Source organism: Oncorhynchus nerka, linkage group LG14 (assembly GCF_034236695.1).
Source record: "Oncorhynchus nerka isolate Pitt River linkage group LG14, Oner_Uvic_2.0, whole genome shotgun sequence".
Classification (NCBI taxonomy): Eukaryota; Metazoa; Chordata; class Actinopteri; order Salmoniformes; family Salmonidae; genus Oncorhynchus; species Oncorhynchus nerka.
This window is the reverse complement of record NC_088409.1, coordinates 29,480,151-29,504,976: the sequence shown is the minus strand read 5'-3', so window position 1 is coordinate 29,504,976 and position 24,826 is coordinate 29,480,151. Positions and strand designations below refer to the sequence as shown.

The following is a 24,826-nucleotide window of genomic DNA, read 5'->3' as shown; positions in this document are numbered from 1 at the left end:
ACTTTTAGTGAGTTTGGTACACATCCAGTGGATAGAGAGCCGTTTATTATGTTCAACATAGGAGGGCCAAGCACAGGAAGCAGCTCTTTCAGTAGTTTAGTTGGAATAGGGTCCAGTATGCAGCTTGAAGGTTTAGAGGCCATGATTATTTTAATCATTGTGTCAAGAGATATAGTACTAAAACACTTGAGCGTCTCTCTTGATCCTAGGTCCTGGCAGAGTTGTGCAGACTCAGGACAACTGAGGTTTGGAGGAATACGCAGGTTTAAAGAGGAGTCCGTAATTTGCTTTCTAATAATCATAATCTTTTCCTCAAAGAAGTTCATGAATTTATCACTGCTAAAGTGAAAGCCATCCTCTCTTGGGGAATGCTGCTTTTTAGTTAGCTTTGCGACAGTATCAAAAAGGAATTTCGGATTGTTCTTATTTTCCTCAATTAAGTTAGAAAAATAGGATGATCGAGCAGCAGTAAGGGCTCTTCGGTACTGCACGGTACCGTCTTTCCAAGCTAGTCAGAAGACTTCCAGTTTGGTGTGGCGCCATTTCCGTTCCAATTTTCTGGAAGCTTGCTTCAGAGCTCGGGTATTTTCTGTGTACCAGGGAGCTAGTTTCTTATGAGAATTTATTTTAGTTTTTAGGGGTGCAACTGCATCTAGGGTATTGCGCAAGGTTAAATTGAGATCCTCAGTTAGGTGGTTAACTGATTTTTGTCCTCTGGCGTCCTTGGGTAGGCAGAGGGAGTCTGGAAGGGCATCAAGCAATCTTTGTGTTGTCTGTGAATTTATAGCACGACTTTTGATGTTCCTTGGTTGGGGTCTGAGCAGATTATTTGTTGCAATTGCAAACGTAATAAAATGGTGGTCCGATAGTCCAGGATTATGAGGAAAAACATTAAGATCCACAACATTTATTCCATGGGACAAAACTAGGTCCAGCGTATGACTGTGACAGTGAGTGGGTCCAGAGACATGTTGGACAAAACCCACTGAGTCGATGATGGCTCCGAAAGCCTTTTGGAGTGGGTCTGTGGACTTTTCCATCACCAAAGATTAGAATATTATCTGCTATGACTACAAGGTCCGATAGGAATTCAGGGAACTCAGTGAGAAACGCTGTATATGGCCCAGGAGGCCTGTAAACAGTAGCTATAAAAAGTGATCGAGTAGGCTGCATAGATTTCATGACTAGAAGCTCAAAAGACGAAAACGTCATTTTTTTTTTTTTGTAAATTGAAATTTGCTATCGTAAATGTTAGCAACACCTCCGCCTTTGCGGGATGCACGGGGGATATGGTCACTAGTGTAGCCAGGAGGTGAGGCCTCATTTAAAACAGTAAATTCATCAGGCTTAAGCCATGTTTCAGTCAGGCCAATCACATCAAGATTATGATCAGTGATTAGTTCATTGACTATAATTGCCTTTGAAGTAAGGGATCTAACATTAAGTAGCCCTATTTTGAGATGTGAGGTATCATGATCTCTTTCAGTAATGACAGGAATGGAGGTGGTCTTTATCCTAGTGAGATTGCTAAGGCGAACACCGCCATGTTTAGTTTTGCCCAACCTAGGTCGAGGCACAGACACGGTCTCAATGGTGATAGCTGAGCTGACTACACTGACTGTGCTAGTGGCAGACTCCACTATGCTGGCAGGCTGGCTAACAGCCTGCTGCCTGGCCTGCACCCTATTTCATTGTGGAGCTAGAGGAGTTAGAGCCCTGTCTATGTTGGTAGATAAGATGAGAGCACCCCTCCAGCTAGGATGGAGTCCGTCACTCCTCAGCAGGTCAGGCTTGGTCCTGTTTGTGGGTGAGTCCCAGAAAGAGGGCCAATTATCTACAAATTCTATCTTTTGGGAGGGGCAGAAAACAGTTTTCAACCAGCGATTGAGTTGTGAGACTCTGCTGTAGAGCTCATCACTCCCCTAACTGGGAGGGGACCAGAGACAATTACTCGATGCCGACACATCTTTCTAGCTGATATGCACGCAGAAGCTATGTTGCGCTTGGTGATCTCTGACTGTTTCATCCTAACATCGTTGGTGCCGACGTGGATAACAATATCTCTATACTCTCTACACTCGCCAGTTTTAGCTTTAGCCAGCACCATCTTCAGATTAGCCTTAACGTCGGTAGCCCTGCCCCCTGGTAAACAGTGTATGATCGCTGGATGATTCGTTTTAAGTCTAATACTGCGGGTAATGGAGTCGCCAATGACTAGAGTTTTCAATTTGTCAGAGCTAATGGTGGGAAGCTTCGGCGTCTCAGACCCCGTAACGGGAAGAGTAGAGACCAGAGAAGACTCGGCCTCTGACTCCGACCCGCTGCTTAATGGGGAAAACCGGTTGAAAGTTTCTGTCGGCTGAATGAGCGACACCTACAGCATTTCCTTCCAGAAACCGTGAGAAAGTTGTCCGGCTGCGGGGACTGTGCCAGGGGATTTCTACTACTATCTGTACTTACTGGTGGCACAGAGGCTGTTTCATCCTTTCCTACACTGAAATTACCCTTGCCTAACGATTGCGTCTGAAGCTGGGCTTGTAGCACAGCTATCCTCGCCGTAAGGTGAGTACAGCGAATGCAATTAGAAGGCATCATGTTAATGTTACTACTTAGCTTCGGCTGTTGGAGGTCCTGACGAATCGTGTCCAGATAAAGCGTCCGGAGTGAAAAAGTTGAGGAAAAAATAAATAAATATATGAACGGTAATTAAAAAGTGAAAACCGTAAAGTTGTCAGGTAGCAAAATAGGTTGGCAACAAAACGCACAGCAACTCGAAAACAAGCCTGCAAGTTGTGACTATACTCACAGACAATATTTTGACAGATTTGGAAACTCTAGAGTGTTTTCTATCCTAATATGACAATTATATGCATATTCTAGATTCTGGGCCTGAGAAATAGGCAGTTTCATTTGGGTACGTTTTTCATCCAAACACTGCCCCCTACTCTCAACAGGGCTTTTAACATGTTTTCAACTTACATATTTGACACATGTTGACATGATTACATTTTGCATATTCATGTATACAGTAATTCTTATTCATTTTCCTTACCTGCGATTTGACCTCACAACCTCTTGGTTCAGTTCATTCCGATCTTCCTGCTGCGCCACCATGTAAAACAAAACCCAGCTATGGGACCTGTTACTTATTAATAATTAGTTGAAACAGCTAGATTTTTTTTACAGTGTCCTACAACCACCTACCACTACAGTATTACTACAGTCGGCCTCCGCGCAGCACCCTGGCCTGAACTTTAGTTACTGTCACTAGCTGGCTACCACCTGGTTACTCTACCCTGCACCTTAGAGGCTGCTGCCCTGTGTACATAGACATTTATTTTTTTATTATTTTTATTTCACCTTTATTTAACCAGGTAGGCTAGTTGAGAACAAGTTCTCATTTGCAACTGCGACCTGGCCAAGATAAAGCATAGCAGTATGAACAGACAACACAGAGTTACACGTGGAGTAAACAGTTAACAAGTCAATAACACAGTAGGAAAAAAAAGGGGGAGTCTATATACATTGTGTGCAAAAGGCATGAGGAGGTAGGCGAATAATTACAATTTTGCAGATTAACACTGGAGTGATAAATGATCAGATGGTCATGTACAGGTAGAGATATTGGTGTGCAAAAGAGCAGAAAAGTAAATAAAAAAAACAGTATGGGGATGAGGTAGGTAAAAATGGGTGGGCTATTTACCGATAGACTATGTACAGCTGCAGCGATTGGTTAGCTGCTCAGATAGCAGATGTTTGAAGTTGGTGAGGGAGATAAAAGTCTCCAACTTCAGCGATTTTTGCAATTCGTTCCAGTCACAGGCAGCAGAGAACTGGAACGAAAGGCGGCCAAATGAGGTGTTGGCTTTAGGGATGATCAGTGAGATACACCTGCTGGAGCGCGTGCTACGGATGGGTGTTGCCATTGTGACCAGTGAACTGAGATAAGGAGGAGCTTTACCTAGCATGGACTTGTAGATGACCTGGAGCCAGTGGGTCTGGCGACGAATATGTAGCGAGGGCCAGCCGACTAGAGCATACAAGTCGCAGTGGTGGGTGGTATAAGGTGCTTTAGTGACAAAACGGATGGCACTGTGATAAACTGCATCCAGTTTGCTGAGTAGAGTGTTGGAAGCAATTTTGTAGATGACATCGCCGAAGTCGAGGATCGGTAGGATAGTCAGTTTTACTAGGGTAAGTTTGGCGGCGTGAGTGAAGGAGGCTTTGTTGCGGAATAGAAAGCCGACTCTTGATTTGATTTTCGATTGGAGATGTTTAATATGAGTCTGGAAGGAGAGTTTACAGTCTAGCCAGACACCTAGGTACTTATAGATGTCCACATATTCAAGGTCGGAACCATCCAGGGTGGTGATGCTGGTCAGGCGTGCAGGTGCAGGCAGCGAACGGTTGAAAAGCATGCATTTGGTTTTACTAGCGTTTAAGAGCAGGTGGAGGCCACGGAAGGAGTGTTGTATGGCATTGAAGCTCGTTTGGAGGTTAGATAGCACAGTGTCCAAGGACGGGCCGGAAGTATATAGAATGGTGTCGTCTGCGTAGAGGTGGATCAGGGAATCTCCCGCAGCAAGAGCAACATCATTGATATATACAGAGAAAAGAGTCGGCCCGAGGATTGAACCCTGTGGCACCCCCATAGACACTGCCAGAGGACCGGACAGCATGCCCTCCGATTTGACACACTGAACTCTGTCTGCAAAGTAATTGGTGAACCAGGCAAGGCAGTCATCCGAAAAAATTGAATCACTGGTCACTTTAATAATGGAACACTGGTCACTATAATAACGTTAACATACTATTTTACTCACTTCATAATAATGTTTACATACTATTTTACCCACTTCATAATAATGTTTACATACTATTTTACTCACTTCATATTAATGTTTACATACTATTTTACCTACTTCATAATAATGTTTACATACTATTTTACCTACTTCATAATAATGTTAACATACTATTTTACCCACTTCATAATAATGTTTACATACTATTTTACCCACTCCATAATAATCAAATCAAATCAAATCAAATTTATTTATATAGCCCTTCGTACATCAGCTGATATCTCAAAGTGCTGTACAGAAACCCAGCCTAAAACCCCAAACAGCAAGCAATGCAGGTGTAAAAGCACTAATAATGTTAACATACTATTTTACTCACTTCATAATAATGTTTACATACTATTTTACCCACTTCATAATAATGTTAACATACTATTTTACCTACTTCATAATAATGTTTACATACTATTTTACCTACTTCATAATAATGTTTACATACTATTTGACTCACCTCATAATAATGTTTACATACTATTTTACTCACTTCATAATAATGTTTTCATACTATTTTACCCACTTCATAATAATGTTAACATACTATTTTACCCACTTCATGTGTATATACTTTATTCTAGTATTCTACAGACATATTACATATTCTATCCATATACTGTCCATAATGTCTATACATATTGTCGTATATTCTATTCTTCTACTTTTTACATTTGTGTGTATTGTTGGAGCTAGGAACACAAGCATTTCACGACACCCGCGATAACATCTGCTCAACACGTTTATGTGACCAATAACATCTGATTCGATTTTTGATTTGATTTTCTACTACATTGTACAGTCAGAAGCATCAAGCATAGAATCAAGTCAATTCCTGACAACTGCATATCCCGGGAATAAATTCTGTCTCATTCTAGTCAGCCCCTTCTGTTCTACCTCTCTCTCTCCCTCCAGAGGTGTACATGGTGCCGTCAGTGGTAAAGGAAGCATCAGGTCTGTTCACCATCACCAGCACCCTGATGATGCAGCCCCAGAAGGCTGACAAGGACAGCGTGTACCACTGCACCGTGGAGTACAGCATGCCCAACGACATGATCAAACAGATCGACTCTGACACCTTCTCCCTCACCCTCAACTGTGAGTGGCTGTCTGTCTGTCTTTCTGTCTGTCTGTATCTGTCTCCTCACTCTCTCTAATTCTTTCTCCCTCCTACTCTCTCTTTTTCTGTCTCTCTGTTTGTCTGTCTGTATCTGTCTCCTCACTCTCTCTCATTCTTTCTCCCTCCTACTCTCTCTTTTTCTGTCTGTCTGTCTGTCTGTCTGTCTGTCTGTCTGTCTGTCTGTCTGTCTGTCTGTATCTGTCTCCTACTCTCACTTTTTCTGTCTCTGTTTGTCCGCCCTACTCTTTGTTTTTCTCTCGGTGCTCTCTGTCCATCATCCTATTATTGTTGTCAGAAACTGCACTCCTGAGACCAGCCTGTCATTCATCACCCTTTTGAACTCCCTCCCTCCCTCCCTCCCTCTTTTTCTTTCTTTCTTTCTTTCTTTCTTTCTTTCTTTCTTTCTTTCTTTCTTTCTCTCTCTCCCTCTCTCTCTCTCTCTCTCTCTCTCTCTCTCTCTCTCTCTCTCTCTCTCTCTCTCGCTCACTCTCTCTCTCTCTCTCCCTCTCCCTCCCTCCCTCCCTCTTATCCAGATCCCTCTGAGACAGCGACCTTTGTCCTGGTGAACACTGAGCCAATCAGAGAGGGTGACGAGGTGAAGATGATGTGTGAGACAGACGGAAACCCTCAGCCTGAGATTGAGTTCTCGAAGGATGTAAGGACCAGCACACATGTACTGCATTTCAGACTATACAGCAGTGCAGCTATACACAAACCCTACAGTACTGCCATAGTACAACCTGTTCATCTCTTAAATCATTGAATAATCTCTCTCTCTTTCAATCCCCCCCTCTCTCCACCCCTCTCTCGCTCCCTCTTTCTTGCTCTCTCTCATGCTCAGGGGATAAACATTAAGGAAGGAGTAGCAGGGGGACTTCTGACTCTGAAGTCCGTCAAGCGTTCGGATGCTGGGGTGTACAAGTGTATGGCCACCGACTTTGATAACCTGGATGCTGATCTTAATGGAGAAGTCACCCTCTCTGTCCACTGTGAGTATCCATCCATCCTCCTGTCTCCCCTGAGGTGGTACGCTTTTGATCCCAGAACATAGTCCATTTTAATGAATTCTCTCTCTCTTCACCACCCTCTTTCTCTCCCTCCTCCCCCTCTTTCTTTGTATCCCTCTTTTCTCTGCCTGTCAGACATTGACCCAATGAGTGTGAGGCCTGCTGGTCCATTGTCGACAATGACGGGAGACATGGTGGAGCTGCAGTGTAAGACCAAGGCCTCAGACTCACACACCGTCCAGTGGAAGAAGGCAAGTCCAGTCAACCTCTCCCTGCTTCCTCCCTGTGTTACTACCAGTCCACCTCTCCCTGTGTTACTACCAGTCCATCTCTCCCTGTGTTGCTACCAGTCCACCTCTCCCTGCTTCCTCCCTGTGTTACTACCAGTCCACCTCTCCCTGTGTTGCTACCAGTCCACCTCTCCCTGCTTCCTCCCTGTGTTACTACCAGTCCACCTCTCCCTGCTTCCTCCCTGTGTTACTACCAGTCCACCTCTCTCTGCTTCCTCCCTGTGTTACTACCAGTCCACCTCTCCCTGCTTCCTTCCTGTGTTACTACCAGTCCACCTCTCCCTGCTTCCTTCCTGTGTTACTACCAGTCCACCTCTCTCTGCTTCCTCCCTGTGTTACTACCAGTCCACCTCTCCCTGCTTCCTCCCTGTGTTACTACCAGTCCACCTCTCCCTGCTTCCTCCCTGTGTTACTACCAGTCCACCTCTCCCTGTGTTACTATCAGTCCACCTCTCCCTGTGTTGCTACCAGTCCACCTCTCCCTGTGTTGCTACCAGTCCACCTCTCCCTGCTTCCTCCCTGTGTTGCTACCAGTCCACCTCTCCCTGCTTCCTCCCTGTGTTACTACCAGTCCACTTCTCCCTGCTTCCTCCCTGTGTTACTACCAGTCCACCTCTCCCTGCTTCCTCCCTGTGTTACTACCAGTCCACCTCTCCCTGCTTCCTCCCTGTGTTGCTACCAGTCCACCTCTCCCTGCTTCCTCCCTGTGTTACTACCAGTCCACCTCTCCCTGTGTTGCTACCAGTCCACCTCTCCCTGCTTCCTCCCTGTGTTACTACCAGTCCACCTCTCCCTGCTTCCTCCCTGTGTTACTACCAGTCCACCTCTCTCTGCTTCCTCCCTGTGTTACTACCAGTCCACCTCTCCCTGCTTCCTTCCTGTGTTACTACCAGTCCACCTCTCCCTGCTTCCTTCCTGTGTTACTACCAGTCCACCTCTCTCTGCTTCCTCCCTGTGTTACTACCAGTCCACCTCTCCCTGCTTCCTCCCTGTGTTACTACCAGTCCACCTCTCCCTGTGTTGCTACCAGTCCACCTCTCCCTGTGTTGCTACCAGTCCACCTCTCCCTGTGTTGCTACCAGTCCACCTCTCCCTGTGTTGCTACCAGTCCACCTCTCCCTGCTTCCTCCCTGTGTTGCTACCAGTCCACCTCTCCCTGCTTCCTCCCTGTGTTACTACCAGTCCACCTCTCCCTGTGTTGCTACCAGTCCACCTCTCCCTGTGTTGCTACCAGTCCACCTCTCACTGCTTCCTCCCTGTGTTGCTACCAGTCCACCTCTCCCTGCTTCCTCCCTGTGTTACTACCAGTCCACCTCTCTCTGCTTCCTCCCTGTGTTACTACCAGTCCACCTCTCCCTGCTTCCTTCCTGTGTTACTACCAGTCCACCTCTCCCTGCTTCCTTCCTGTGTTACTACCAGTCCACCTCTCTCTGCTTCCTCCCTGTGTTACTACCAGTCCACCTCTCCCTGCTTCCTCCCTGTGTTACTACCAGTCCACCTCTCCCTGCTTCCTCCCTGTGTTACTACCAGTCCACCTCTCCCTGCTTCCTCCCTGTGTTACTACCAGTCCACCTCTCCCTGTGTTGCTACCAGTCCACCTCTCCCTGTGTTGCTACCAGTCCACCACTCCCTGTGTTGCTACCAGTCCACCTCTCCCTGCTTCCTCCCTGTGTTGCTACCAGTCCACCTCTCCCTGCTTCCTCCCTGTGTTACTACCAGTCCACCTCTCCCTGCTTCCTCCCTGTGTTACTACCAGTCCACCTCTCCCTGCTTCCTCCCTGTGTTACTACCAGTCCACCTCTCCCTGCTTCCTCCCTGTGTTACTACCAGTCCACCTCTCCCTGTGTTGCTACCTGTCCACCTCTCCCTGTGTTGCTACCAGTCCACCTCTCCCTGTGTTGCTACCAGTCCACCTCTCCCTGCTTCCTCCCTGTGTTGCTACCAGTCCACCTCTCCCTGCTTCCTCCCTGTGTTACTTCCAGTCCACCTCTCCCTGCTTCCTCCCTGTGTTACTACCAGTCCACCTCTCCCTGTGTTGCTACCAGTCCACCTCTCCCTGTGTTGCTACCAGTCCATCTCTCCCTGTGTTGCTACCAGTCCACCTCTCCCTGCTTCCTCCCTGTGTTGCTACCAGTCCACCTCTCCCTGCTTCCTCCCTGTGTTGCTACCAGTCCACCTCTCCCTGCTTCCTCCCTGTGTTACTACCAGGCCACCTCTCCCTGCTTCCTCCCTGTGTTACTACCAGTCCACCTCTCCCTGCTTCCTCCCTGTGTTACTACCAGTCCACCTCTCCCTGCTTCCTTCCTGTGTTACTACCAGTCCACCTCTCCCTGCTTCCTTCCTGTGTTACTACCAGTCCACCTCTCTCTGCTTCCTCCCTGTGTTACTACCAGTCCACCTCTCCCTGCTTCCTCCCTGTGTTACTACCAGTCCACCTCTCCCTGCTTCCTCCCTGTGTTACTACCAGTCCACCTCTCCCTGCTTCCTCCCTGTGTTACTACCAGTCCACCTCTCCCTGCTTCCTCCCTGTGTTACTACCAGTCCACCTCTCCCTGTGTTGCTACCAGTCCACCTCTCCCTGTTTTGCTACCAGTCCACCTCTCCCTGTGTTACTACCAGTCCACCTCTCCCTGCTTCCTTCCTGTGTTACTACCAGTCCACCTCTCTCTGCTTCCTCCCTGTGTTACTACCAGTCCACCTCTCCCTGCTTCCTCCCTGTGTTACTACCAGTCCACCTCTCCCTGCTTCCTTCCTGTGTTACTACCAGTCCACCTCTCCCTGCTTCCTTCCTGTGTTACTACCAGTCCACCTCTCTCTGCTTCCTCCCTGTGTTACTACCAGTCCACCTCTCCCTGCTTCCTCCCTGTGTTGCTACCAGTCCACCTCTCCCTGCTTCCTCCCTGTGTTACTACCAATCCACCTCTCCCTGCTTCCTCCCTGTGTTACTACCAGTCCACCTCTCCCTGCTTCCTCCCTGTGTTGCTACCAGTCCACCTCTCCCTGCTTCCTCCCTGTGTTACTAACAGTCCACCTCTCCCTGCTTCCTCCCTGTGTTACTACCAGTCCACCTCTCCCTGTGTTACTACCAGTCCACCTCTCCCTGTGTTGCTACCAGTCCACCTCTCCCTGTGTTGCTACCAGTCCACCTCTCCCTGCTTCCTCCCTGTGTTACTACCAGTCCACCTCTCCCTGTGTTACTACCAGTCCACCTCCCTCTGCTTCCTCCCTGTGTTACTACCAGTCCACCTCTCCCTGCTTCCTCCCTGTGTTACTACCAGTCCACCTCTCCCTGTGTTGCTACCAGGCCACCTCTCCCTGCTTCCTCCCTGTGTTACTACCAGTCCACCTCTCCCTGTGTTACTACCAGTCCACCTCTCTCTGCTTCCTCCCTGTGTTACTACCAGTCCACCTCTCTCTGCTTCCTCCCTGTGTTGCTACCAGTCCACCTCTCCCTGCTTCCTCCCTGTGTTGCTACCAGTCCACCTCTCCCTGTGTTGCTACCAGTCCACCTCTCCCTGTGTTGCTACCAGTCCACCTCTCCCTGTGTTGCTACCAGTCCACCTCCCCCTGCTTCCTCTGTGTTGCTACCAGTCCACCCTCCCTGCTTCCTCCCTGTGTTACTACCAGTCCACCTCTCCCTGCTTCCTCCCTGTTGCTACCAGTCCACCTCTCCCTGCTTCCTCCCTGTGTTGCTACCAGTCCACCTCTCACTGCTTCCTCCTGTGTTGCTACCAGTCCACCTCTCCCTGCTTCCTCCTGTGTTACTACCAGTCCACCTCTCTCTGCTTCCTCCCTGTGTTACTACCAGTCCACCTCTCCTGCTTCCTTCCTGTGTTACTACCAGTCCACCTCTCCCTGCTTCCTTCCTGTGTTACTACCAGTCCACCTCTCTCTGCTTCCTCCCTGTGTTACTACCAGTCCACCTCTCCCTGCTTCCTCCCTGTGTTACTACCAGTCCACCTCTCCCTGCTTCCTCCCTGTGTTACTACCAGTCCACCTCTCCCTGCTTCCTCCTGTGTTGCTACCAGTCCACCTCTCCCTGTGTTGCTACCAGTCCACCTCTCCCTGTGTTGCTACCAGTCCACCACTCCCTGTGTTGCTACCAGTCCACCTCTCCCTGCTTCCTCCCTGTGTTGCTACCAGTCCACCTCTCCCTGCTTCCTCCCTGTGTTACTACCAGTCCACCTCTCCCTGCTTCCTCCCTGTGTTACTACCAGTCCACCTCTCCCTGCTTCCTCCCTGTGTTACTACCAGTCCACCTCTCCCTGCTTCCTCCCTGTGTTACTACCAGTCCACCTCTCCCTGTGTTGCTACCTGTCCACCTCTCCCTGTGTTGCTACCAGTCCACCTCTCCCTGTGTTGCTACCAGTCCACCTCTCCCTGCTTCCTCCCTGTGTTGCTACCAGTCCACCTCTCCCTGCTTCCTCCCTGTGTTACTTCCAGTCCACCTCTCCCTGCTTCCTCCCTGTGTTACTACCAGTCCACCTCTCCCTGTGTTGCTACCAGTCCACCTCTCCCTGTGTTGCTACCAGTCCATCTCTCCCTGTGTTGCTACCAGTCCACCTCTCCCTGCTTCCTCCCTGTGTTGCTACCAGTCCACCTCTCCCTGCTTCCTCCCTACCAGTCCACCTTCCCCTCCCTGTGTTGCTACCAGTCCACCTCTCCCTGCTTCCTCCCTGTGTTACTACCAGTCCACCTCTCCCTGCTTCCTCCCTGTGTTACTACCAGTCCACCTCTCCCTGCTTCCTCCCTGTGTTACAGTCCACCTCTCCCTGCTTCCTTCCTGTGTTACTACCAGTCCACCTCTCCCTGCTTCCTCCTGTGTTACTACCAGTCCACCTCTCCCTGCTTCCTCCCTGTGTTACTACCAGTCCACCTCTCCCTGCTTCCTCCCTGTGTTACTACCAGTCCACCTCTCCCTGCTTCCTCCCTGTGTTACTACCAGTCCACCTCTCCCTGCTTCCTCCCTGTGTTACTACCAGTCCACCTCTCCCACTGCCAGTCCACCTCTCCCCTGCTTCCTCCCTGTGTTACTACCAGTCCACCTTCCTCCCTGTGTTACTACCAGTCCACCTCTCCCTGCTTCCTCCCTGTGTTACTACCAGTCCACCTCTCCCTGCTTCCTCCCTGTGTTACTACCAGTCCACCTCTCCTGCTTCCTTCCTGTGTTACTACCAGTCCACCTCTCCCTGCTTCCTCCCTGTGTTACTACCAGTCCACCTCTCCCTGCTTCCTCCCTGTGTTACTACCAGTCCACCTCTCCCTGCTTCCTCCCTGTGTTACTACCAGTCCCCCTCTCCCTGCTTCTTCCTCCCTGTGTTGCTACCAGTCCACCTCTCCCTGCTTCCTCTCTTCCTCCTGTTACTACCAGTCCACCTCTCCCTGCTTCCTCCCTGTGTTACTACCAGTCCACCTCTCCCTCCCTTCCTCCCTGTGTTACTACCAGTCCACCTCTCCCTGCTTCCTCCCTGTGTTACTACCAGTCCACCTCTCCCTGCTTCCTCCTGTGTTACTACCAGTCCACCTCTCCCTGCTTCCTCCCTGTGTTACTCCACCAGTCCACCTCTCCCTGTGTTGCTACCAGTCCCACCTCTCCCCCCAGTCCACCTCTCCCTGCTTCCTCCCTGTGTTACTACCAGTCCACCTCTCCTGCTTCCCCTGTGTTGCTACCAGTCCACCTCCCTCCTGCTTCCTCCCTGTGTTCCCTACCAGTCCACCTCTCCCTGCTCCCCCTGTGTTGCTACCAGTCCACCTCTCCCTGTGTTGCTACCAGTCCACCTCTCCCTGTGTTGCTACCAGTCCACCTCTCCCTGCTTCCTCCCTGTGTTACTACCAGTCCACCTCTCCCTGCTTCCTCCCTGTGTTGCTACCAGTCCACCTCTCCCCTACCTGTCCACCTTCCTCCCTGTGTTACTACCAGTCCACCTCTCCCTGCTTCCTCCCTGTGTTACTACCAGTCCACCTCTCCCTGCTTCCTCCCTGTGTTACTACCAGTCCACCTCTCCCTGCTTCCTCCCTGTGTTACTACCAGTCCACCTCTCCCTGCTTCCTCCTGTGTTACTACCAGTCCACCTCTCCCTCCCTGTGTACTACCAGTCCTGCTTCCTCCTGTGTTACTACCAGTCCACCTCTCCTCTGCTTCCCCTGTGTTACTACCAGTCCACCTCTCCCTGCTTCCTCCCTGTGTTACTACCAGTCCACCTCTCCCTGCTTCCCCCTGTGTTACTACCAGTCCACCTCTCCCTGCTTCCTCCCTGTGTTACTACCAGTCCACCTCTCCCTGCTACCAGTCCACCTCTCCCTGCTTCCTCCCTGTGTTGCTACCAGTCCACCTCTCCCTGTGTTGCTACCAGTCCACCTCTCCCTGCTTCCTCCCTGTGTTACTACCAGTCCACCTCTCCCTGCTTCCTCCTGTGTTACTACCAGTCCACCTCTCCCTGCTTCCTCCCTGTGTTACTACCAGTCCACCTCTCCCTGCTTCCTCCCTGTGTTACTACCAGTCCACCTCTCCTCCCTGTGTTACTACCAGTCCACCTCTCCCTGCTTCCTCCCTGTGTTACTACCAGTCCACTTTGCTTCCTCCCTGTGTTGCTACCAGTCCACCTCTCCTGTGTTACTACCAGTCCACCTCTCCCTGCTTCCTCCCTGTGTTACTACCAGTCCACCTCTCCCTGCTTCCTCCCTGTGTTACTACCAGTCCACCTCTCCCTGCTTCCTCCCTGTGTTACTACCAGTCCACCTCTCCCTCTCTCCTGTGTTGCTACCAGTCCTCCCTGTGTTACTACCAGTCCACCTCTCCCTCTCCTCCCCCAGTCCACCTCTCCCCTCCTCCCTGTGTTGCTACCAGTCCACCTCTCCCTGCTTCCTCCCTGTGTTACTACCAGTCCACCTCTCCCTGCTTCCTCCCTGTGTTACTACCAGTCCACCTCTCCCTGCTTCCTCCCTGTGTTACTACCAGTCCACCTCTCCCCTGCTTCCTCCCTGTGTTACTACCAGTCCACCTCTCCCTGCTTCCTCCCTGTGTTACTACCAGTCCACCTCTCCCTGCTTCCTCCTGTGTTACTACCAGTCCACCTCTCCCTGCTTCCTCCCTGTGTTACTACCAGTCCACCTCTCCTGCTTCCTCCCTGTGTTACTACCAGTCCACCTCTCCCTGCTTCCTCCCTGTGTTACTACCAGTCCACCTCTCCCTGCTTCCTCCCTGTGTTACTACCAGTCCACCTCTCCCTGCTTCCTCCCTGTGTTACTACCAGTCCACCTCTCCCTGCTTCCTCCCTGTGTTACTACCAGTCCACCTCTCCTGCTTCCTCCCTGTGTTACTACCAGTCCACCTCTCCCTCTCCCCTGCTTCCTCCCTGTGTTACTACCAGTCCACCTCTCCCTGCTTCCTCCCTGTGTTACTACCAGTCCACCTCTCCCCTGCTTCCTCCTGTGTTACTACCAGTCCACCTCTCCCTGCTTCCTCCTGTGTTACTACCAGTCCACCTCTCCCTGCTTCCTCCCTGTGTTACTACCAGTCCACCTCTCCCTGCTTCCTCCTGTGTTACTACCAGTCCACCTCTCCCTGCTTCCTCCCTGTGTTACTACCAGTCCACCTCTCCCTGCTTCCTCCCTGTGTTGCTACCAGTCCACCTCTCCCTGCTTCCTCCCTGTGTTACTACCAGTCCACCTCTCCCTGCTTCCTCCCTGTGTTACTACCAGTCCACCTCTCCCTGCTTCCTCCTGTGTTACTACCAGTCCACCTCTCCCTGCTTCCTCCCTGTGTTACTACCAGTCCACCTCTCCCTGCTTCCTCCTGTGTTACTACCAGTCCACCTCTCCCTGCTTCCTCCCTGTGTTACTACCAGTCCACCTCTCCCTGCTTCCTCCCTGTGTTACTACCAGTCCACCTCCCTGCTTCCTCCCTGTGTTGCTACCAGTCCACCTTCTCCTGTGTTGCTTCCCTCTCCCTGCTTCCTCCCTGTGTTACTACCAGTCCACCTCTCCCTGTGTTACTACCAGTCCACCTCCCTGCTTCCTCCCTGTGTTACTACCAGTCCACCTCTCCCTGCTTCCTCCCTGTGTTACTACCAGTCCACCTCTCCCTGTGTTGCTACCAGTCCACCTCTCCCTGCTTCCTCCCTGTGTTACTACAGTCCACCTCTCCCTGTGTTACTACCAGTCCACCTCTCTCTGCTTCCTCCCTGTGTTACTACCAGTCCACCTCTCCCTGCTTCCTCCCTGTGTTACTACCAGTCCACCTCCTCCCTGTGTTGCTACCAGTCACCTCTCCCTGTGTTACTACCCTCTCCCTGCTTCCTCCCCTGTGTCCACCTCTCCCTGCTTCCTCCCTCCACCTCTCCCCTTCCTCCCTGTGTTACTACCAGTCCACCTCTCCCTGCTTCCTTCCTGTGTTACTACCAGTCCACCTCTCCCTGCTTCCTCCCTGTTACTACCAGTCCACCTCTCCCTGCTTCTCCCTGTGTTACTACCAGTCCACCTCTCCCTGCTTCCTCCCTGTGTTACTACCAGTCCACCTCTCCCTGCTTCCTCCCTGTGTTACTACCAGTCCACCTCTCCCTGCTTCCTCCCTGTGTTACTACCAATCCACCTCTCCCTGCTTCCTCCCTGTGTTACTACCAGTCCACCTCTCCCTGCTTCCTCACTGTGTTACTACCAGTCCACCTCTCCCTGCTTCCTCCCTGTGTTACTACCAGTCCATCTCTCCCTGCTTCCTCTCTGAGTTACTACCAGTCCACCTCTCGCTGCTTCCTCCCTGTGTTACTACCAGTCCACCTCTCCCTGCTTCCTCCCTGTGTTACTACCAGTCCACCTCTCCCTGCTTCCTCCCTGTGTTACTACCAGTCCACATCTCCCTGTGTTACTACCAGTCCACCTCTCCCTGCTTCCTCCCTGTGTCACTACCAGTCCACCTCTCCCTGCTTCCTCCCTGTGTTACTACCAGTCCACCTCTCCCTGCTTCCTCCCTGTGTTACTACCAGTCCACCTCTCCCTGCTTCCTCCCTGTGTTACTACCAGTCCACCTCTCCCTGCTTCCTCCCTGTGTTACTCCACCAGTCCACCTCTCCCTGCTTCCTCCCTGTGTTACTACCAGTCCACCTCTCTCTGCCTCCCTGTGTTACTACCAGTCCACCTCTCCCTGCTTCCTCCCTGTGTTACTACCAGTCCACCTCTCCCTGCTTCCTTCCTGTGTTACTACCAGTCCACCTCTCCTGTGTTGCTACCAGTCCATCTCTCCCTGCTTCCTCCTGTGTTACTACCAGTCCACCTCTCCCTGTGCTACCAGTCCACCTCTCCCTGTGTTACTACCAGTCCACCTCTCCCTGCTTCCTCCCTGTGTTGCTACCAGTCCACCTCTCCCTGCTTCCTCACTGTGTTGCTACCAGTCCACCTCTTCCTGCTTCCTCCCTGTGTTACTACCAGTCCACCTCTCCCTGCTTCCTCCCTGTGTTACTACCAGTCCACCTCTCCCCTGCTTCCTCCTGTGTTACTACCAGTCCACTGCTTCCTCCCTGTGTTGCTACCAGTCCACCTCTCCCTGTGTTACTACCAGTCCACCTCTCCCTGCTTCCTCCCTGTGTTACTACCAGTCCACCTCTCCCCTCTCCTGTGTTACTACCAGTCCACCTCTCCCTGCTTCCTCCCTGTGTTACTACCAGTCCACCTCTCCCTGCTTCCTCCCTGAGTTACTACCAGTCCACCTCTCCCCTGTGTTACTACCAGTCCACCTCCTCCCTGTGTTGCTACCAGTCCACCTCTCCCTGCTTCCTCCCTGTGTTACTACCAGTCCACCTCCCTGCTTCCTCCCTGTTACTACCAGTCCACATCTCCCTGTGTTACTACCAGTCCACCTCTCCCTGCTTCCTCCCTGTGTCACTACCAGTCCACCTCTCCCTGCTTCCTCCCTGTGTTACTACCAGTCCACCTCTCCCTGCTTCCTCCTGTGTTACTACCAGTCCACCTCTCCCTGTGTTACTACCAGTCCACCTCTCCCTGCTTCCTCCCTGTGTTACTACCAGTCCACCTCTCCCTGCTTCCTCCCTGTGTTACTACCAGTCCACCTCTCCCTGCTTCCTCCCTGTGTTACTACCAGTCCACCTCTCTCTGCTTTCTCCCTGTTTTACTAGCAGTCCACCTCTCCCTGCTTCCTCCCTGTGTTACTAGCAGTCCACCTCTCCCTGCTTCCTCCCTGTTTTACTACCAGCCACATCTGATCTGGCTGTTGTTTGTTGTGAACGTGTTACTGGGTAAGGTATGTGGTTGTACTGAGTAGGACTACGTTTTTGTGAGAACCCGGAGAGGGCATGGAAGAACAAGAGATAAAGAATTTGAGTGTGTGTTTTCCAACTGTCCCCTAACCTCATACCTGTGTGTGTTCAACAGGGCTCCACGGTGCTGTCCCAGACTGGTGTCTTGTCTCCCTGAAGTCGGTGACATTCGCTGAAGCTGGCGAGTACTCCTGTGTGGGCGCAGTGCCCTCTGTGCTTGGGCTCACCTCCAAGGCCAGCGTCAATCTCACCGTCTCAGGTACACAGAAGCACAGCCACACACCTACACACATGACCGTGTGTTACTGACCCTGTGGTGGTTCTGAGATTGTTCAGATAGGACTACAGGGCTTCTTAATGTATAGATGGATAAGACTCAGATGGAGTAAAGGAAGTGGTGATGGTACAGTATATCATAAGACTCAGATGGAGTAAAGGAAGTGGTGATGGTCAGTATATCATAAGACTCAGATGGAGTAAAGGAAGTGGTGATGGTCAGTATATCATAAGACTCAGATGGAGTAAAGGAAGTGGTGATGGTCCAGTATATCCCATAAGACTCAGATGGAGTAAAGGAAGTGGTGATGGTCAGTATATCATAAGACTCAGATGGAGTGAAGGAAGTGGTGATGGTCAGTATATCTAAGACTCAGATGGAGTAATCTCAAGTGGTGATGGTACAGTATATCATAAGACTCAGATGGAGTAAAGGAAGTGGTGATGGTATAGTATATCATAAGACTCAGATGGTATATCATAAGACTCAGATGGAGTAAAGGAAGTGGTGATGGTATAGTATATCATAAGACTCAGATGGAGTAAAGGAAGTGGTGATGGTATAGTATATCATAAGACTCAGATGGAGTAAAGGAAGTGGTGATGGTCAGTATATCATAAGACTCAGATGGAGTAAAGGAAGTGGTGATGGTCAGTATATCATAAGACTCAGATGGAGTAAAGGAAGTGGTGATGGTCAGTATATCATAAGACTCAGATGGAGTGAAGGAAGTGGTGATGGTCAGTATATCTAAGACTCAGATGGAGTAAAGGAAGTGGTGATGGTACAGTATATCATAAGACTCAGATGGAGTAAAGGAAGTGGTGATGGTATAGTATATCATAAGACTCAGATGGAGTAAAGGAAGTGGTGATGGTATAGTATATCATAAGACTCAGATGGAGTAAAGGAAGTGGTGAGACTCAGATGGAGTAAAGGAAGTGGTGATGGTCAGTATATCATAAGACTCAGATGGAGTAAAGGAAGTGGTGATGGTCAGTATATCATAAGACTCAGATGGAGTAAAGGAAGTGGTGATGGTCAGTATATCATAAGACTCAGATGGAGTAAAGGAAGTGGTGATGGTCAGTATATCATAAGACTCAGATGGAGTAAAGGAAGTGGTGATGGTCAGTATATCATAAGACTCAGATGGAGTAAAGGAAGTGGTGATGGTCAGTATATCATAAGACTCAGATGGAGTAAAGGAAGTGGTGATGGTACAGTATATCATAAGACTCAGATGGAGTAAAGGAAGTGGTGATGGTACAGTATATCATAAGACTCAGATGGAGTAAAGGAAGTGGTGATGGTCAGTATATCATAAGACTCAGATGGAGTAAAGGAAGTGGTGATGGTCAGTATATCATAAGACTCAGATGGAGTAAAGGAAGTGGTGATGGTCAGTATATCATAAGACTCAGATGGAGTAAAGGAAGTGGTGATGGTCAGTATATCATAAGACTCAGATGGAGTAAAGGAAGTGGTGATGGTCAGTATATCATAAGACTCAGATGGAGTAAAGGAAGTGGTGATGGTCAGTATATCATAAGACTCAGATGGAGTAAAGGAAGTGGTGATGGTCAGTATATCATAAGACTCAGATGGAGTAAAGGAAGTGGTGATGGTCAGTATATCATAAGACTCAGATGGAGTAAAGGAAGTGGTGATGGTCAGTATATCATAAGACTCAGATGGAGTAAAGGAAGTGGTGATGGTCAGTATATCATAAGACTCAGATGGAGTAAAGGAAGTGGTGATGGTCAGTATATCATAAGACTCAGATGGAGTAAAGGAAGTGGTGATGGTCAGTATATCATAAGACTCAGATGGAGTAAAGGAAGTGGTGATGGTACAGTATATCATAAGACTCAGATGGAGTAAAGGAAGTGGTGATGGTCAGTATATCATAAGACTCAGATGGAGTAAAGGAAGTGGTGATGGTCAGTATATCATAAGACTCAGATGGAGTAAAGGAAGTGGTGATGGTCAGTATATCATAAGACTCAGATGGAGTAAAGGAAGTGGTGATGGTCAGTATATCATAAGACTCAGATGGAGTAAAGGAAGTGGTGATGGTACAGTATATCATAAGAATCAGATGGAGTAAAGGAAGTGGTGATGGTCAGTATATCATAAGACTAAGATGGAGTAAAGGAAGTGGTGATGGTACAGTATATCATAAGACTCGGATGGAGTAAAGGAAGTGGTGATGGTCAGTATATCATAAGACTCAGATGGAGTAAAGGAAGTGGTAATGGTCAGTATATCATAAGACTCAGATGGAGTAAAGGAAGTGGTGATGGTCAGTATATCATAAGACTCAGATGGAGTAAAGGAAGTGGTGATGGTCAGTATATCATAAGACTCAGATGGAGTAAAGGAAGTGGTGATGGTACAGTATATCATAAGACTCAGATGGAGTAAAGGAAGTGGTGATGGAATAGTATATCTCTTCCTGTGGTGGACTTTAATTGTTATTTTATTTCCTGCTATTCTCTCCCTCCTCTTTCTCTCTGTATCCATCCCTCTCTTTTTCCTCTCTCCCACTTTCTTCCCAATCTATATCTCTCTGCACCTCCCTACCCTCCTCCATCCCCCTTGTCTCTCTCTCTCCTCCCCCTCTACCTCTACCACTCTCCCTCCCTGTCTCTTTACCTCTCCCCCCCCTCTCTCCTCTCTACCTCCCGCTCTCCTCCCCCCTCTACCTCTACCACTCTCCCTCCCTGTCTCTTTACCTCTCCCCCCCTCTCTCCTCTCTACCTCCCTCTCTCCTCTCCCTCTACCTCTACCACTCTCCCTCCCTGTCTCTTTACCTCTCCCCTCCTCTCTCTCCTCTCTACCTCCCTCTCTCTAGGTAAACCTGAGATTGATGCAGCTGTTGATGGAATGGTGGAGAAGGAGGGAGACATGGTGACTCTGTCCTGCTCTGCTCACGGACATCCTGCCCCACAGTTCACCTGGACACCCTCAGGAAAGGAGGTGAGTGTGCTTGTGTGTGCGTGCGCACAGGCGCAAGTGTGTGTGTGTGCGCACGTGTGTGTGTGCGAGTTCGTGGAGTTATGTTATGAGCTCTCAGAACAACTCCTCTAATTTATCCTCTCCCAGTCGGTGTCGGTGAAGGGTAACAAGGTGGTCAGTATGGTCATGCTGGAGGCCAGTGCTGCGGTCCTGAAGGACGGGGTCACCTGCGAGGCCAGTAACGACCACGGCGCAGCCTCCCAGGCCTTCAAAGTCACCATCAAACAAAGTCAGTGTGGCCCTCCACTTCTCTTAACTTCTTATCACTCTTTCTTTCTTTCTTTCTTTCTTTCTTTCTCTCTCTCTCTCTCTCTCTCTCTCTCTCTCTCTCTCTCTCTCTCTCTCTCTCTCGTTCTCTGTCCCTCTCCTCCATTGTGGTGTAACAGTAAACTGTAGTCTAACCCGGTTCCTCTCTTCTCTCTGCAGCCGTCGATCCCAACGCAGCCAATGATGCAGGCAGAGGTAGACACTTATCCGTCTTCTCCCTCCTCCTTTCCTCCCTGCTGTCGGGACTCTGTGTTGTAAATAGCCTGTAGTACTTCACCCTTCCTCCAAGCACTCTACTGTACTGTACATTGTATATTTCCCTATTACTACTGAACACTGTGGATATTGTATATTGTGTTTTGTTTGTCATCTTTGTATGATGTCTGTCCTATATTCTGTGGATGCTGCGACTTTTCCCTCCCCTGGGGGGGTAATAAAGGATGATATTCTATTCTATCCTCTTCCACTCTCTTCTTTTCTGTCCTCAGCGTGTCTTTGTCACTTCTTTTTCCCACTGCGTTCTTCTCTTTCACTCTTTTTCCTCCCTGTGCTGTGCTTTTCAGTTGCTGTGGGCTTGTGAGTAGTTGTAACTCTAGAATGTGTGTGTGTTTCAACACTATTGTGTGTGCGTGTATGTTGTGGTGTCTGTGTTTGTACACTAGTATGTGTGTTGTTGGTGGTTAGTGGGTGCACATAGTGGTGCGGTGTGTGTTGTTGGTGGTTAGTGGGTGCACATAGTGGTGCGGTGTGTGTTGTTGGTGGTTAGTGGGTGCACATAGTGGTGCGGTGTGTGTTGTTGGTGGTTAGTGGGTGCACATAGTGGTGCGGTGTGTGTTGTTGCTTTGCTATGCAGTGGGTCTGAGGAACTGCCTTTCTTTCAAAATGCTGCTCAAAGGGAACCATGTGCTTAAAACAGGTCTGTACAAATACCTCTGTGTGTATGTGTGTTACACTGTGTGTATGTGTGTTACACTGTGTGTATGTATGTTACACTGTGTGTATGTGTGTTACACTGTGTGTATGTGTGTTACACTGTGTGTATGTATGTTACACTGTGTGTATGTGTGTTACACTGTGTGTATGTGTGTTACACTGTGTGTATGTGATACAGAGAGAGAAAAGGTGTGTTTGTGAAAATGTGTATATGTAGGTGACTGTAGTGTGTATGTCTGTTTCTGCGTGTGTGTGTGTGTGTGTGCGTGTGCGTGCGTGTGCGTGTGTGTGTAGGCCCCCCTCTTAGCCCCACCACACTATTGTCATCTCAATCAAAGCTGAACAAACCTTCCCCCTTCCCTTTCCCCGTTTCCCCCTCTCCTCCTCTCCCCTCCACACATCCATTGTTCTCCTCCGAACCTCACCCATCTCATTTCCGCCCCTCCACCCCCTCACCTCCCCTCTTCCATTACCCACCCCTACCCCTCCACTCCATCTCCTCTCTTGCCTCCATCGCTGTCCCTCCCTCCTTCAACCCTTCTCCCCCTTATCCCTCCTCACCTCTCACCAACTCCTTCTCCCATCCCTCCTCCCTACCTCTTTCTCCTCTCACCTCACCCCATCCATCCCCTCTAAATTCACTTTCATCCAACCTCTCCCTTCTCCACCTCTCCCCCCATGCCTTCATCTCTCCCTCCATCTCTCCATGCCTCTAGCTGATAAGCAGCAGGGTGGCTCCAGTGGCGTGGTGATAGCCGTGGTGGTGTGTGTCCTAATGCTGCTGCTGCTGGTGGCACTCCTCTACTTCCTCAACAAGAAGGGCAAGCTGCCCTGCAGCAAGAAGGACAATAAGGAAGTGTGAGTAACAGGAGGGAGGTTAGGGTGGAGGAGAGGAGGGGAGGGAGGTTAGGGTGGAGGAGAGGAGAGGAGGGGAGGGAGGTTAGGGTGGAGGAGAGGAGAGAAGGGGAGGGAGGGAGATCTGAGAAGAGGGGAGTGGAGGGGACGGGAGGAGGGGTTTTGAAACTGTTTCTAAAGAAAGGCATTGTGATCATTGGCGTACAGACTCCCTGTTCTCTTTACTGTATTCTACCTCCCTCTGCTAACCCTCTACTGTTTCTCTATCCGTCTGTCTTTTCATGTCATCTCCTTCTATAAACCTCTCTCTCTCCCTCTCTCTCTCTATGCTACCTCTCTTTCTCTCTCTCTATGCTACCTCTCTTTCTCTCTCTCTATGCTACCTCTCTTTCTCTCTCTCCCTCTCTCTCTCTATGCTACCTCTCTCTCTCTCCCTCTCTCTCCCTCTCTCTCTCTATGCTACCTCTATTTCTCTCTCTCTCTCCCTCTCTCTCTCTCTATGCTACCTCTATTTCTCTCTCCCTCTCTCGCTATGCTACCTCTCCCTCTCTTTCGCTATGCTACCTCTCCCTCTCTCTCCCTCTCTCTCTCTATGCTACCTCTATTTCTCTCTCTTTCTCTCTCCCTCTCTCTCGCTATGCTACCTCTCCCTCTCTCTCGCTATGCTACCTCTCTTTCTCTCTCTCCCTCTCTCTCGCTATGCTACCTCTATTTCTCTCTCTCTATGCTACCTCTCTTTCTCTCTCTCTATGCTACCTCTCTCTCTCTCTCTCTCCCTCTCTCTCGCTATGCTACCTCTCCCTCTCTCTATGCTACCTCTCTCTCTCTCTCTATGCTACCTCTCCCCCTCTCTCGCTATGCCCACTCTCCCTCTCTCTCTATGCTACCTCTCTCTCTCGCTCTATGCTACCTCTCCCTCTCTCTCTCTATGCTACCTCTCCCTCTCTCTCTATGCTACCTTTCTTTCTCTCTCGCTATGCTACCTCTCCCTCCCTCTCGCTATGCTACCTCTCCCTCTCTCTCTATGCTACCTCTCTCTCTCTCTATGCTACCTCTCCCTCTCTCTCTCTATGCTACCTCTCTTTCTCTCTCGCTATGCTACCTCTCCCTCTCTCTCTCTATGCTACCTCTCTTTCTCTCTCTCTATACTATCCTGCTCTTTCTCTCTGCCTCCTCTGTGTGTCTCTCCTGCAGGGCAAGTGGGGATGTGAATAATGACATTGTGGTGGAGATGAAGACAGAAAAGGCCAATGAAGAGGCTGGCCTCCTGAACAAGCCAGGAGCACAGCAGGTCAGAGGGGAGGGGTCGCTGGCGGGACGGTAGTGGTAGGAGAAGGGGAGATTGGTTTATATGTTTATATGCACAGTTCTTAAAAACTAAACTGCCAATTATGCCAAGAGTGTGCAAAGCTGTCAAGGCAAAGGATAGCTACTTTGAAGAATCTCAAATATAAAATATATTTTGATTTGTTTAACACTTTTCACTTTTTTAAAGTTACAACATGATTCCATGTAGTAACATTGACTGGTTCTCTCTCTCTCTCTCTCTCTCTCTCTCTCTCTCTCTCTCTCTCTCTCCCTCATATATTTATATATATATACACACACACACACAGTGGGGCAAAAAAGTATTTAGTCAGCCACCAATTGTGCAAGTTCTCCCACTTAAAAGGATGAAAGAGGCCTGTATTTTCATCATAGGTACACTTCAACTATGACAGACAAAATGAGAAGAAAAAAAATCCAGAAAATCACATTGTAGGATTTTTATTGCATTTATTTGCAAATTATGGTGTAAAATAAGTATTTACAGGCCTCTCTCATCTTTTTAAGTGGGAGAACTTGCACAATTGGTGGCTGACTGAATACCTTTTTGCCCCACTGTATATACATATACAGTTGAAGTCGGAAGTTTACATACACTTACAGTGGGGA

At 49.6% G+C, this 24,826-nt stretch overlaps 1 protein-coding gene across 1 annotated transcript in view; it reads left to right on the top strand.

Moving 5' to 3' along the window:
• The window catches only part of LOC115113906 (basal cell adhesion molecule-like), a 175,013-nt gene that overhangs the window by 146,557 nt on the left and 3,630 nt on the right, over positions 1–24,826 (top strand). Inside the window, 11 exon segments of the mRNA XM_065027943.1 lie at positions 5,769–5,951; positions 6,507–6,628; positions 6,815–6,962; positions 7,116–7,231; positions 17,654–17,686; positions 17,689–17,797; positions 20,673–20,797; positions 20,924–21,065; positions 21,263–21,298; positions 22,753–22,894; positions 24,086–24,182. Of these exon segments, the coding sequence (XP_064884015.1) occupies positions 5,769–5,951; positions 6,507–6,628; positions 6,815–6,962; positions 7,116–7,231; positions 17,654–17,686; positions 17,689–17,797; positions 20,673–20,797; positions 20,924–21,065; positions 21,263–21,298; positions 22,753–22,894; positions 24,086–24,182 (1,253 nt within the window).